Raw genomic sequence first — 12,671 nt, 5'->3', positions numbered from 1 at the left:
ATTATTTTGATTTGGCACTGTAGTACCTCCTTGGTTTGAAGTAGAGGGACCAGAAAGCGATTCCACCCCTTGATTCGAATTTAAGACAAAGGGATTATGTCCCACAATTGTCCAGGTTTGAAAGTGGTTTGTAAGAGGTATAGCCGGTTGACATATTTGGCCTACTAACTTATTCATTGTTTCGTTTAACGTCTTTAGCTGTTTGGCCATATTGTCATAGTGTGCATTTCCATTTTGTGTAAATCTTTCCATATTATGAATACTTCAAAGATTTACCTGTTCAACGACGTCTTGCGTGAGTTCTCCAAGCAATGCACGCATGGTTCGAGGACTCAACTCCGTCATTGGTTTGTAACGACTGTTACTACTCTGATTTTTCCATCTGTTTGTGGAGAGGCATGCTGTTCCTCATATCGCTCGATTACAGACTGGATTCCTCCCTGACTTGCTCCTTCCTTGTCGGATCTCTGAGGCATATTGTTTCACCTTTTGTATTTTCAACACCTAACACCATTGTCCCACTGGGCGTGCCAAATTGTTTCGCGCGGGTTAAGTCGCTAACAATTAAAAGGGATCAGACGATTGTGTAAGGGACGAAACCTCTTGAGACAAAGTCCCAAAAATGGGTGTTATTTTATTGACGATGAACTTTACAATTGGGAATGAAAAACAACGTGCCTCCAAGGGGCGCAAGCACACGAGTTACAGAAAGAAAGATGTTTAAGTCTAAAAGTTAAGGAAATGAAAATTACATATTCTCTGTTCGAGAGTTTTGGATTCGGTCATTTTCTTCTGCGTCCTTTCTCCCTTTTATACCTCATAGATGATCTCTTTGTGATTAACTACCATAAAAACTGCTTGATCGTCCTATAATTACCCACTTTCTTTGTAGTGGTCATTTTGTCATGAAACTGCCTTTTAACTGCTGCTATTATCTTTCATCGTTCAACTGCTTTCGATTGAATTCCTTGAGTCGTGAAACGTGATAAGGTTACTTTAACAACTGCCTTGATAACTGCATTCCTTGATAACCACGATGCGTTATATTTGTTGATACCTTGGGCGACTTGAAGGTTTGGACGAGAGTAGAATAACAGCTCTGGACGATCGTATGACACTCCATTCGTTCAGATTGTGGGCGACTTGCAAACTTGGGCGATGGCGTTACCGCATTCTTGGACCTCTTATTTGGGCCTTCACCTTGATTCGTTCGATTGGACTTCGTTCTTTGGGCTATCCAATTTGGGGATCCTTCAATTGGACTTTACTCCTTGGGCTGTTCGATTTGGACTGAATTTTTATGTGTCAACGAATCCTAATCCAATTCCATTCGACGAAAAATCATCTTTCTCCGTTCTTCTCTTTTCCTCCAAAAGTTCTGAATTTCTTTCAAGGTACGATAGTTCTCTTGATCATCTCCTATAATTTCGATTTTCTTTTAGTTTTTCGACTCCTGAAGTAAATTTCGTTTCATTAGTTTCGTGATTAAGTAGTCTTGTTTGCCAGATATATGATAATTAGCACGACGATTCTTAATTCTTTGCCGATTCATTTCAATTGGAAAGTTTCAGGAGAAATCAATCATTTTTTGCCGTCTTTATGGATCTTTATTTTTTCATTCGGTGCTTAAAATCTTCTAATATACATTTTCTTGAAAATTCACGATGAATAAATTGATTTTCTTTGAAATAAATCTCATATATGAGAGGTTTGTTTACATACCACAAATTTAGGCTTCAATTACGTGGAGATCTTAAATGATCTTGATCGAAATTGCAATTTTGCGCGAACGAACAGTTTTCTAGTTACAGTTCTTCATCTGGAGTTCTAGATTTTCGGGGGTTATAGTTTTCCTTGGTCAATTGATTGTTCTCCTTTTTTTGATAAATTTCTTTCCAAACTGTCTAGATGATTTACTTGTTTAATCCATTAGATAATAAATAAAAACATCCAGGTTTTTTATTGAAAATTTCCTGGGTATGGAAAGGGTCTTCATAGATTCCAAATTTTGGTTTTTTTTTTTTTATGCCATGATCATCTTTTTTGGAAGTTTGATACTAGCTCCCTTTTCCATTTTTCTGGACAAACATGTTTTGACTGTCATGAATTAGATTAGTAACTGTTTTATATGGTTTTTCAGAATGTTTGAGCGGTCTCTTTTGGAAATTGATTTATCTGTCGTCTTAAATGATCTTTCTGTCTAATGGCGCAGATGCAAATCTTCGTGAAAACTCTAACTGGCAAGACCATCACCCTTGAGGTCGAGAGCTCTGACACTATTGATAATGTCAAGACCAAGATCCAGGACAAGGAGGGTATTCCCCCGGACCAGCAGAGGTTGATTTTTGCTGGCAAGCAGCTCGAGGATGGCCGCACCCTTGCTGATTACAACATTCAAAAAGAGAGCACTCTTCACTTAGTGCTCAGGCTGAGAGGAGGAATGCAGATTTTTGTTAAGACCCTCACTGGAAAGACTATTACCCTTGAGGTGGAAAGCTCTGACACCATTGACAATGTCAAGTCCAAGATCCAAGACAAGGAAGGTATTCCTCCAGACCAACAGAGGCTAATTTTTGCTGGGAAACAACTTGAGGATGGCCGGACTTTGGCAGACTACAATATTCAGAAGGAAGCAACACTTCACTTAGTGCTAAGACTTCGTGGTGGCATGCAGATTTTTGTCAAGACTCTCACAGGGAAGACAATTACCCTTGAAGTTGAGAGCTCAGATACCATTGACAATGTCAAGGCAAAAATTCAGGATAAGGAGGGCATCCCACCGGATCAGCAGAGGCTGATCTTTGCTGGTAAGCAGCTTGAGGATGGTCGTACCTTGGCAGATTACAACATTCAGAAGGAGTCGACTCTGCACTTGGTACTGAGGTTGAGGGGAGGGATGCAGATATTTGTTAAGACCCTGACTGGAAAGACCATCACTTTGGAGGTGGAGAGCTCCGATACCATTGACAATGTGAAGGCTAAGATCCAGGACAAAGAGGGAATCCCCCCAGACCAACAGAGGTTGATCTTTGCTGGGAAGCAGTTGGAGGATGGAAGGACACTCGCTGACTACAACATCCAGAAGGAGTCCACCCTTCACCTTGTCCTCCGCCTCCGTGGTGGTTTCTGAATGTTATGTTGCTAATGGACTGCTAGTTGTTTGTTTCTCATTTTTCCCTGGTCTTGTCTGTTCTGCTTTCTTGGTCTACTACTTTTCTGTGGACTGTTCTGCTCTTCATTTTCAATAGCCTCTAGCATTAGTTCTTAAAACAGTGAAAGTCTAATGGGTTCCCCAATTATCAATAAATCTGGTATTTGCGCCATCTTGAATATTCCTTGACTGCAGTTATCTAATGAATGGGTTTCATGTACATAACATGCAATAGAAGATTAATGCTATATTCATAGGTCATGCTGAAATCTGTTCTCACAATATTTAAGAGTGATGGTTCTGTTCGTGGCAATGATTTTCCTATTTCTTATGATGGTTCTGTTTCTAAGCTTGATAACTTCAAGGTACTTGATTTGTATTTTTCCTATAATGTTCTCTTTCTTGTGCGTGTGAAATTTGGTTCAGATTTCTGGCATGGCTTGGTTCTATAATAAGGTCCGAAAATATGATAAAAGTGCTATGGATGGTATTATTCTTCCCGATATTGCTAGCCTGCGGTGTGTTGAAGGTTCTGGTGTTGAAAATGATCTATCTTTAGAAAAAGAAAAATAAAAAGCTTAGAGGTATTTTTGTTTTCTTTTTCGACTTCGACTTCGACTTTATTTGCTATTTAAATAAAAAGTTAGTCGTGCTTAGTTATAAACTGTAACAATGTCTGGAGTGCTTTTTGCATACCGTTGTAAAAGACCAAATTTCTCTACTAAACTCATTTGCTCAATTTAAACCAAATTTTTTTATAAAATTCATTTGCTAAATTAAAAAAAAAAAAAAAAAAAAAAAAAAAAAAGGATAAAATAAATGTGGTTGTCATAAGTCAGTTATTCTTGTGGTAATTTTTGTGATATATTTAACTTTGAATTTTAAATGTCTAAAGGATCATTTGACCACGATAACGCTTTTACAGTTTGTATTTATACCGAAAATCAGAATCAAGAGTAAATTATTTTTATTTATAAAAGTAATTACCTTTCTTTTATATATTAAGATGATATGTATTTGATATAATCGTTAAAGAGTTCAAATATCAAATAACTAAAAATAATGATCCTTATGCAACAAAATAATTAATTTGCATCTCGATATATTTATGTTATTATTATTGTATCTTGAAAATTATTTATAAATGAGGATAAATGAGTAGTCAAGAAGCCAATAATATTTGTGGATTCAAGAAAGTTGAAATGTATGGACAAAGGTAATATGAAAACATATATCCAATTATACTATTAGAATACAAATTAGTCCAAAACTTATATAAAATGTGAAAGCATTAGTAAACTTGTTACTTTTTTATTCCTTTCTAGGAAAGGGGCCTATTATAATCTTTGGACACGAATCAATACGTTGCTTTAGACAGGGAAAAAATTAATCTTGACAAAATCATTATGTTTGTTGCAATTCTTTCTACCCTTCTATCTACCATCTTTAAAGTGACGAAATTCTTAAAAATCTTCAATAGGCTTTTTATTTCTTTTACATTTTTATTTTAGAGAACTAATTTTTATTTAATATAGTCCGACTAGCAAGTGGTAATGGGATAGTGAACATCACATAAAATATTGGAAATTTGGGACGTCGATTTTTCAACCTGTTTTCGCACAGTAGCAACTTTTATTATCGGCGTACAATTAATCTTACATATTGGTCCAAATATTTGTGAACTTTTCATATAGTCCTCGTGAGTATATCTCTATCCAAATTACCATTTCAAGTTGAAATGGTGAAATTTAATTTTATAAAAGTCGAAGCTAATTTGTAATAGAAACAATAAATTTGGGAATTGGGACCATTGGTGGAATTTTCCCTAAGAAAATCTAAAAGAATGGTGGAAAGAGGACCGCAAAACATTTAAGAAAATTTCAATTAAGGTCCCTACACTTTTTAAAAGTAAACTAGGTCTTGAATCTTTCATTTTTGACAGTGCAATCTTTAACCTCTGGGTAAATAGGAAGCTGGATGTTTGGATGATTTCCATTCAGAAGTCACTCTGCTGCATAATAATTACTTAACGTTAAGAAATATACTACTAAAAATAAAAGGTTTAGGCCCTAATTGAACTTTTTTAAAAGGTTAGGGACCTTCACTGAAAGTTTCCCAACATTTAAAGAATGGGCCCAATGCAGTGCACGCGTGGCATCTATGGAGCTGTGCCTTTCACCAACTCAAATCAATCATTTTTCCTCTGATGCTCAAAAGTTTATCAAGTCAAAAGAATGGAAAGGATTTACTTTTCAATCATTTTAGAAGCATTCAGTGGGTTGTCGCTTTGACGACTTTTATGAGCTATTTTACCAGCCATTACGATGGACACACAGTAAATGCTTTTTCATACCAGGGATTTTTTTGGTCGGTAGAATTGAAGAGAATTGCTTAAAATCACATGGTATTTTTCAGTTTCAGGGCTTGTGTTTTATTTAATTCATTCACATTTTTCTTTATATTGCGCAATTGAGTTCTGCGGTGCTTGATTCTTCCTTTAAATTTGAAAAATGGAAGTGATGGGTTGGTGATTTGACCAAGGAACTTAGCTTAATGCAAGTGAGTTCTACTGCTACAGCTTCACTATATAGATATCATATATATATATATATAGCTATTTATTAACATATTCATGACTTGACTGGTGTCTAATAGCCCATTTTTCTAAGTATTACTGTTTCCTGATTATTTCTTTTTGCCAATTTTCATTTTGCATTCTACAGCATGGATTTCAGATTAATCAGAATTTTTTTCCCCGAATTTATTAATATATAAATCAGATTGAGTCAATCAATACTGGAAGCATAACCTCCTCATTTATCACCTTCTTTTGTTTTTTGGTGATTTGACCAAGGAACTTAGCTTAATGCAAGTGAGTTCTACTGCTACAGCTTCACTATATAGATATCATATATATATATATAGATATCATATATATATATATAGCTATTTATTAACATATTCATGACTTGACTGGTGTCTAATAGCCCATTTTTCTTAGTATTACTGTTTCCTGATTATTTCTTTTTGCCAATTTTCATTTTGCATTCTACAGCATGGATTTCAGATTAATCAGAATTTTTTTTTCCCCGAATTTATTAATATATAAATCAGATTGAGTCAATCAATACTGGAAGCATAACCTCCTCATTTATCACCTTCTTTTGTTTTTTCTTCCAAGAAATTCACAGAATAACAAGTACAGTTTGCTGTTAGAATTTCTGCAATGGTATTGTTTAGGGCCATGCATATTCTCTCACTTTATGAGTTTTAAAGCAGGCACAGGCTTTGGTGAACTTATGCCTTGCATTGAATGGAAAATCTTTTATGTAGCGAATGCATTTTCTTTTCTGTGACTCTAATCATCCAAAATGCAGCCTTTTATGTATATGTGGTCTTAACAAATATTTACATTTTACTAAAGGGGTTATGATCGCATTGAAAGTACTTATGATGGAAATACTATTTCCTTGAAGTGATTGCTCTGAAATGTTTTCAGGGTTAGATGTAGTCATGCAGAGAGAAATTTTATCTTTTCCACAAACTAACATCGTAACCATTTTTCCCTTATATGGAAAAGGAAATTTTTTTTTTTTTTTTGGTGTGTGTAAATACTCATGGGCAATGTAATGGTTCTTAAATAACTTATAGCCTCTGCTTTCCATCTCTTTGGTAAACATAGTAAACCATGGACCGGAAGATGTGGCTTTGGAGGAAAAGATCATCGGAGAAGACAATTTTTGTACACAGAAAAGCTGATATTGCAAACAAAACTGACAGAGATAAGGTAATTGAAGTTGTTCGCTTTCTTTCTCTTGATCCAACCTATCAATATCAAGCATATTCTGGACTTTGGTTCAATTAAAGTTACCCTTTCAAATTCTGAAATTTAATGCTTCCAACTGAATCGAATACTCTCAGCATGAATGTCTCTTTGGCTACAATACTCATATCATTGATTAGGGCTCTGCTTGCGTAATTTATACAGGCACAGTCGCTTGCCAGTGAAAAAGAGGTGGCTCTCGAGAATTCTCTAAAACTTCTAAACAAAAAGCTGGCTTCCGCCGTTGATGCGTGTGCTGCTAAAGATGAACTTGTAGCAAATCATGTCAAAATGGCACAAGAAGCCATTGCAGGTGATATTAGACATGAATGTTCTTAAAATTTTACAATTGTTGTATGCTTTTGATTCTTCTAATTGATACTTTAATACTACATCAGGTAAGGAGGAAGCCGAGGAAGAAGTAAGGAGCCTGAAAAAAGAACTGGATGGAGCTTTGCAGCAGAGTGTGGTTGCAAATGAAAGGTTAGGTCACCTAAATTCTGCCTTGAGGGACTGCATGGAGCAATTAAATCTAGTGAGAGAGGAACAGGAGCAAAGAGTGCACGATGCTGCCAGGAAAACATCAGAAGAATTGGAAAAAGCACATAAAATTTTAGAGGAAAAAGTAACAGAAACAAGTAAAAGGCTTGCTGATTTGACTGTTGAGCATTTGTATCTGAGCAAGACCCTACTAGTAAAAGAAAATTTGATTGAAGAGATAAATAAATGCAAATCTCAAACAGAGGCAGAATTTAATGCACTAATGACAAGATTAGACTCCGCAGAAAAGGAAAATGATTTTCTAAGGTACGAGTTTAGGATGCTTGAGAAAGAATTTCACCTCCGAAATGAAGAGCTGGAATATAGTCATCAATCTGCAGAAGTTGAACATAAACAACACTTGGAGAATATAAAGAAAATAAAGAAATTGGAAGCAGAGTGCTACAGATTACGCACCATAACGCGCAGGAAGCTTCCAGATCCAACTGTCTTGGCAAACATGAAGAGTGAAACTGAAATGAAGGGAAGAAACCAGGTGGAGAACGAAAGGATAAAATTGAATTCGATTAGAGGAGGTTTAGACGTGAAAGATCCCAGAGCCGAATATTGTCCAAACATCCTAATTAAAAAGCTAAATGACTTAAAGGAGCGTTTGCATGATTTGGAAAAAGAAAATAACATTCTCAAAGATGTTCTAGCGAAGAAAGAATATGAGTCTGCTATAAATTCAGAAGTGGGGTACGTCAAACATAGGGAAACTCAAACTGCAACAGAGTGCAAAATGATTGGAGCTCATGATATCAGCCTAATGGACGATTTTGTTGAAATGGAGAAATTAGCAATTGTTTCAGTTGATGCCCCACTGGGGAGTTCTTTTGCTTCTTCTGAGGCGAGTTGCACGTTATCAGATTCCTTTGAGGATATGTGTGGGAATAGTATTTCAACAACTAAAGAACTTGTTCCAGTGGAACAAAATGAATTCAGTGATGTTGATGGCAAACTTCAAACAATAAATCCATCAATTAGAAGCAATTGGCTTCAGAAAGTCATGAAGGTGATCTTGGAAGAAACCAGTATTTCAGGTAGAAGCATGAATGAACTTTTTGAAGATATTAGAATGGCTTTGCACAGCATGAATCACCAGTCAAGCCCCGTTAATTATGAAAGATCTAAACTGATTTCCATTAATGGCTACATCACTTGGAAATCCGCAGCATCTCCAAGAACAATTTCAGAACAAGAAACCACGGGAACCTTGGTGGAAGAAATGACCACTGAATTTAATCAAACTGATCTGAACAGATCTATGCGTAAAATTATGGAGCTAATTACTCGGTTTCATCCACCATGTGCAGAGGACTGTAATATACCATCCAACTTGTTGGACACAGATTGCAATGCTTTAATATGCAAGCAGTCTTCAACAGCTGCTGACTGCATTATTCGTGTTTTCCAATGGAATAGTCGTGAACTTAATTTTGTTCTACGACAATTTTTTCATGCGTGTAGTAATTTACTGGATGGGAAGGTCGATTTTGAGAAGTTCATCAAGACATTGACTTCTACACTGGGATGGATCAGCCACAATTGTATGCCTTTTCATAATAATTTTACCATCAGAGATGAATTCAAGAGGTACCTAGGTGGGGATGGACCAGGAACTGCCCTGGGACTTGAATCTGTGCAAAACCTTATGCTTGAAATGGAGAAGATCCATTCTATTCTCCAAGTAGAAAATAAAGGATTAATAAATGAGTTGAATTTCATGAAATCCTCCGTAAAAGATATGGAGGTCAGTCTGCAGTCAGCGAGGCAGATGAAGGGGGACTTCACGCGTGAACTAGAGCAATCAAAACAAAGCATTGCAAATCTACAAACTGAGTCGGAGGTTTTGAAAGAATCAAAAAGAATAACTGAGGGTCAGATTGAAAATCAGAATCTGATAAATGAAGATCTCGATACCCAACTCACTGTTGCCAAGGGTAAAACAAATGAAGTTCTCCAGAAATTATCTTCTGCTGAAGTAGAATTGAATGATAAAAGCCATTGCTGTGTAGAACTTGAGGCAACATGTCTGGAGCTTCAACTGCAACTTGAAAGGTACCATCAGTTTTCCTAACTTCATAGTTAAGGTTATTCATCAGTAAATTAATAATTCTTGTTGATTTTTCAGGATATGTGCCAGCAAGCAGTATCCACAGGACAATGAAAATCAAGAAGAGAAGCTGCAGGAAACTGTAAGTTCTGCTCGGAATTGCAGGAGAATTTAATGAACAGGCAACCTTATAACATTAGACTCAATAAGGGCATTGGAAAAAAATTGACATGTTGAAGCCAAAGGTTAATGAAATTCAATGTAAAGGTCAATGAAAAATCAACGTATCATGTTTAGGTGGGTTCTTGTTGCAAATTTATAGCCCTTCTAAACTCCCCCCTTCCCGGGCTTCCTCAAACCCAAAATGGAAAAAATTACCTAGCTTCCAACATATTATGGACATGCAGCAGTATCATTCCTATTCCGTTAGATCTAGCAATGAACTTAGCGTAATGGTGAAAAAAAATTCATGCAAGCCTTCCCAAATTTATTGAGAACATGTCTTAGTTTGTCAATGCGTATCTTCTGTGCTTAACTGAGGTACTTCTATTTCATGCATGTATAGAGCATTATTTTCTATTTTCCTCATTTTATTTTACACAACGAAGTATTATTTTGCTTTTATGGACTAAAGTAAATACTTATATCAAATAAGGAAGTCAAATGTTGTTTACATGTGAAGAGAGATATCGACGTTCAAAAATACTGTAGTCTAAAGCATAGGGTCCAGATACAACTAATTTGGTCGTTGAATGATGGTAATATTGTGCTAATTCACTAACTAGTAGAAGACGAAAATCTTATATTTTCAAGCCACAATAGGAAAATTTTCTGAAATCAGAAATCTTATTTGGCTGAAAAGAAATTTAGTTGTATCTTACGATGGAGTCTTGGATGGTAGAAAATTCATATAGCCAGTTGTGAACGTATATATTCACACAGATTATAGTCATAAAACTGGAGTAAACAACTAACGACATTAGTGAAAGTACGAGAAATATATGGAAAATAGAAAGTATTCAAACAGTGGCTTATTGTTGAGAGACGTTTGCTCAAATTGTCAGGATGTGGAGATAACAAATGCTACTGCTAAGTTAGCAGAGTGCCAAGAAACCATCCTAATGCTGGGAAAGCAGCTAAAACGACTGGCTTCAGCAAACGAAGCGCAAGTAGCTGACAAGGTTCTGTCAATTGAAGATACAAGTAATAACAGGTTGAAGAAGCGATCATCACCTCTTGATCAGATAATATCTGAAAATAGTGCAGAAGTTGAGGATGTACAACCTCCATATACAAAAGAGAGTCCAAGTCCCATTAAAGCAGACAGATTGCCTATCTTTTGTGCAACTCCAGAAGCGTATTGTGGGCTGACGCCCAAAGCTGAAAATGCCAAAGCGGGGGCTTTGGTCATTGTACAGAGCAAAAAGCTGGGAGGAGGTCTCGATTTCTGGAGGAAGTTTCTGCTTAGGTGGAAGAAAGGTAGCAATAAAAAGAACCTTATTATCCGTCAGTAAATATATAATGCATAGTGATGCAGTATATGAGTTTTTGCTTGCGAATGGATGTGGACTTGATTCCATGTACCTTGCTTGCTGGGATCGTTCAGGTTTTTTGCATAACTATTCTGAAGGTTTTCTGTCTTGTGTTGATATTTAATCATTTCTAACGCACTCTGGAGACCATCTTAGCAAGAATGGTTGTAATGTGACCATTTGGATAACTATTTGTTTGTTCGTGTAAAATTATTGGTTACTTAATAGGAGGAAAAGTGTTTTTTTTTTTTTTATATAATGGGGAAACCCGCAGCCGCTACCCTTTTGGGTGCGCACTGGATAAACCCTCGGGCGGACGCAATAGCTTGCAAACCACGCTAGCCAAGGGAGGAAAAGTGTTTTTGTCTTGATGGGGATGTTGGCACCCAGGCTATTAGCGTTTGTGTTGTCTTGATGGTGGTGGTTGTTAACTGCAGCCCTTGTATGTTTTTTTATTTTTTGATTTTATTTATTAAGTTTTTGTACGGTCATTTTATGTGGTGATCACTATAGAGGAGGCTCTTGTTTGGTCATAAGCCCCGCTCCAGGATCAACTGGTTCAAATTGAGGGAATGAGAAGAAAGAGCTAGATAATTTGAACATGTACCTGGAGGCGGCAAGGCACTCCTGGAAAAATGGATGTCAAGGTCAAGGCCCTACAGACTCAACTCAAGACTTGCTTCCCAGTTAGTCAAGACTTAAAAGATGTCAAATGAGTTTCAGTCAATTAGGTACGTGTATGGTGCAAAATCTTTGAAGGACACATTGATATAGCAAGGGAATGGTTGGCGACAAGCTGACCCAACTCATTTGGAAAGATTCATTAAGCAATCCTGTTGATGAGTTGGACGAGGAACGAGTGTTGGGAAGGAGTGCAGTCCTGTGAATTGGTGGGACAAGAGACGAGTGATGGAGAGGAGGCTATGAATGGTGAGAAAAATGAAGATGACCCTGAAGTCTAAAGTTTACACACGTCATTTTTGAGCCTGGATCCCTTTCAACACTGCCAAGACTGGAAAGGCCATCACTTTGGAGGTGGAGAGCACAATGGTTATTGGATTATCTCTTAGGTTAGACACAAAACAAGTGTCGTTCTTTTAGTACATATAGATACTCGTGGCTCTAGACTCTTCACTTTATGAAGCATACAGCGTAAAGAGTGGAGGCTGTATATACGTATATGTGTGTGGTTGCATTCAGAGATGGATGGGGGGTCTATCCAAATCCGATCCGATCTGTTAAAAAAAATTATCTGATCTGATCCGATCCGATAATCCAACGGATATTTGATTGTTAAATCTATATCTAATTTGTTATGTTATCAGATATCCGGTCTAATAATGCAATCCCAATCTTTCACCATTTTTTTCCAAAAACAATATTTTAACTATCTTGATAGGATCACCTAATATACTAGAAGGCCCAAATCAATTTTTTTATCCAAGTGAAGCTCCTTTAGATCCTTTTAAAGAAGATTTCTCTTGGAATATTTTAATAATCTTTCTATGTGGGATACTACATTTCTAAAGGGTACTTCTCTTCTAATGTTTTAGTGGTCTTTCAATGTGG

General features: G+C 36.5%; 2 protein-coding genes across 5 annotated transcripts; both read left to right on the top strand.

Annotated features, from left to right (window-relative positions):
- Positions 1-1,216: 1,216 nt before the first annotated feature.
- LOC111410625 (polyubiquitin-like) lies at positions 1,217-3,332 on the top strand. Of its 2 annotated transcripts, none has more exons than XM_023041063.1 (2): positions 1,217-1,394; positions 2,213-3,332. In XM_023041063.1, exon 2 carries the CDS (start codon positions 2,213-2,215, stop codon positions 3,128-3,130), a length of 918 nt encoding a protein of 305 aa, XP_022896831.1. In that variant the 5' UTR covers positions 1,217-1,394; the 3' UTR covers positions 3,131-3,332. The 2 variants fall into 2 exon arrangements, with proteins under 2 accessions (XP_022896831.1, XP_022896832.1); XM_023041064.1 differs by lacking the exon at positions 1,217-1,394 and adding an exon at positions 1,438-1,458.
- Positions 3,333-5,359: 2,027 nt separating this feature from the next.
- LOC111410624 (filament-like plant protein 7) lies at positions 5,360-11,545 on the top strand. 3 transcript variants are annotated; one of them, XM_023041061.1, is made up of 7 exons: positions 5,360-5,555; positions 5,669-5,710; positions 6,834-6,938; positions 7,140-7,287; positions 7,373-9,575; positions 9,649-9,712; positions 10,635-11,545. In XM_023041061.1, exons 3-7 carry the CDS (start codon positions 6,840-6,842, stop codon positions 11,082-11,084), a joined length of 2,964 nt encoding a protein of 987 aa, XP_022896829.1. In that variant the 5' UTR covers positions 5,360-5,555; positions 5,669-5,710; positions 6,834-6,839; the 3' UTR covers positions 11,085-11,545. The 3 variants fall into 3 exon arrangements, with proteins under 3 accessions (XP_022896829.1, XP_022896828.1, XP_022896830.1); XM_023041060.1 differs by lacking the exon at positions 5,669-5,710 and having other exon boundaries at positions 5,361-5,555; XM_023041062.1 differs by lacking the exons at positions 5,360-5,555; positions 5,669-5,710 and adding an exon at positions 5,989-6,023.
- The last annotated feature ends 1,126 nt before the right edge of the window (positions 11,546-12,671 follow it).

Source organism: Olea europaea, chromosome 15 (genome assembly GCF_002742605.1).
Source record: "Olea europaea var. sylvestris chromosome 15, O_europaea_v1, whole genome shotgun sequence".
NCBI classification, from domain to species: Eukaryota; Viridiplantae; Streptophyta; class Magnoliopsida; order Lamiales; family Oleaceae; genus Olea; species Olea europaea.
This window is presented reverse-complemented; position numbering and strand designations above follow the sequence as displayed.

Bases quoted from the DNA above. Each gene is read 5' to 3' on its own strand.
- LOC111410624 (XM_023041061.1), top strand. From the start codon at position 6,840: ATGGACCGGAAGATGTGGCTTTGGAGGAAAAGATCATCGGAGAAGACA. The intron at 6,939-7,139 runs GTAATTGAAGTT...TAATTTATACAG, and splicing joins ACAAAACTGACAGAGATAAG to GCACAGTCGCTTGCCAGTGA. The intron at 9,713-10,634 runs GTAAGTTCTGCT...TCAAATTGTCAG, and splicing joins AAGAGAAGCTGCAGGAAACT to GATGTGGAGATAACAAATGC.
- LOC111410625 (XM_023041063.1), top strand. From the start codon at position 2,213: ATGCAAATCTTCGTGAAAACTCTAACTGGCAAGACCATCACCCTTGAG.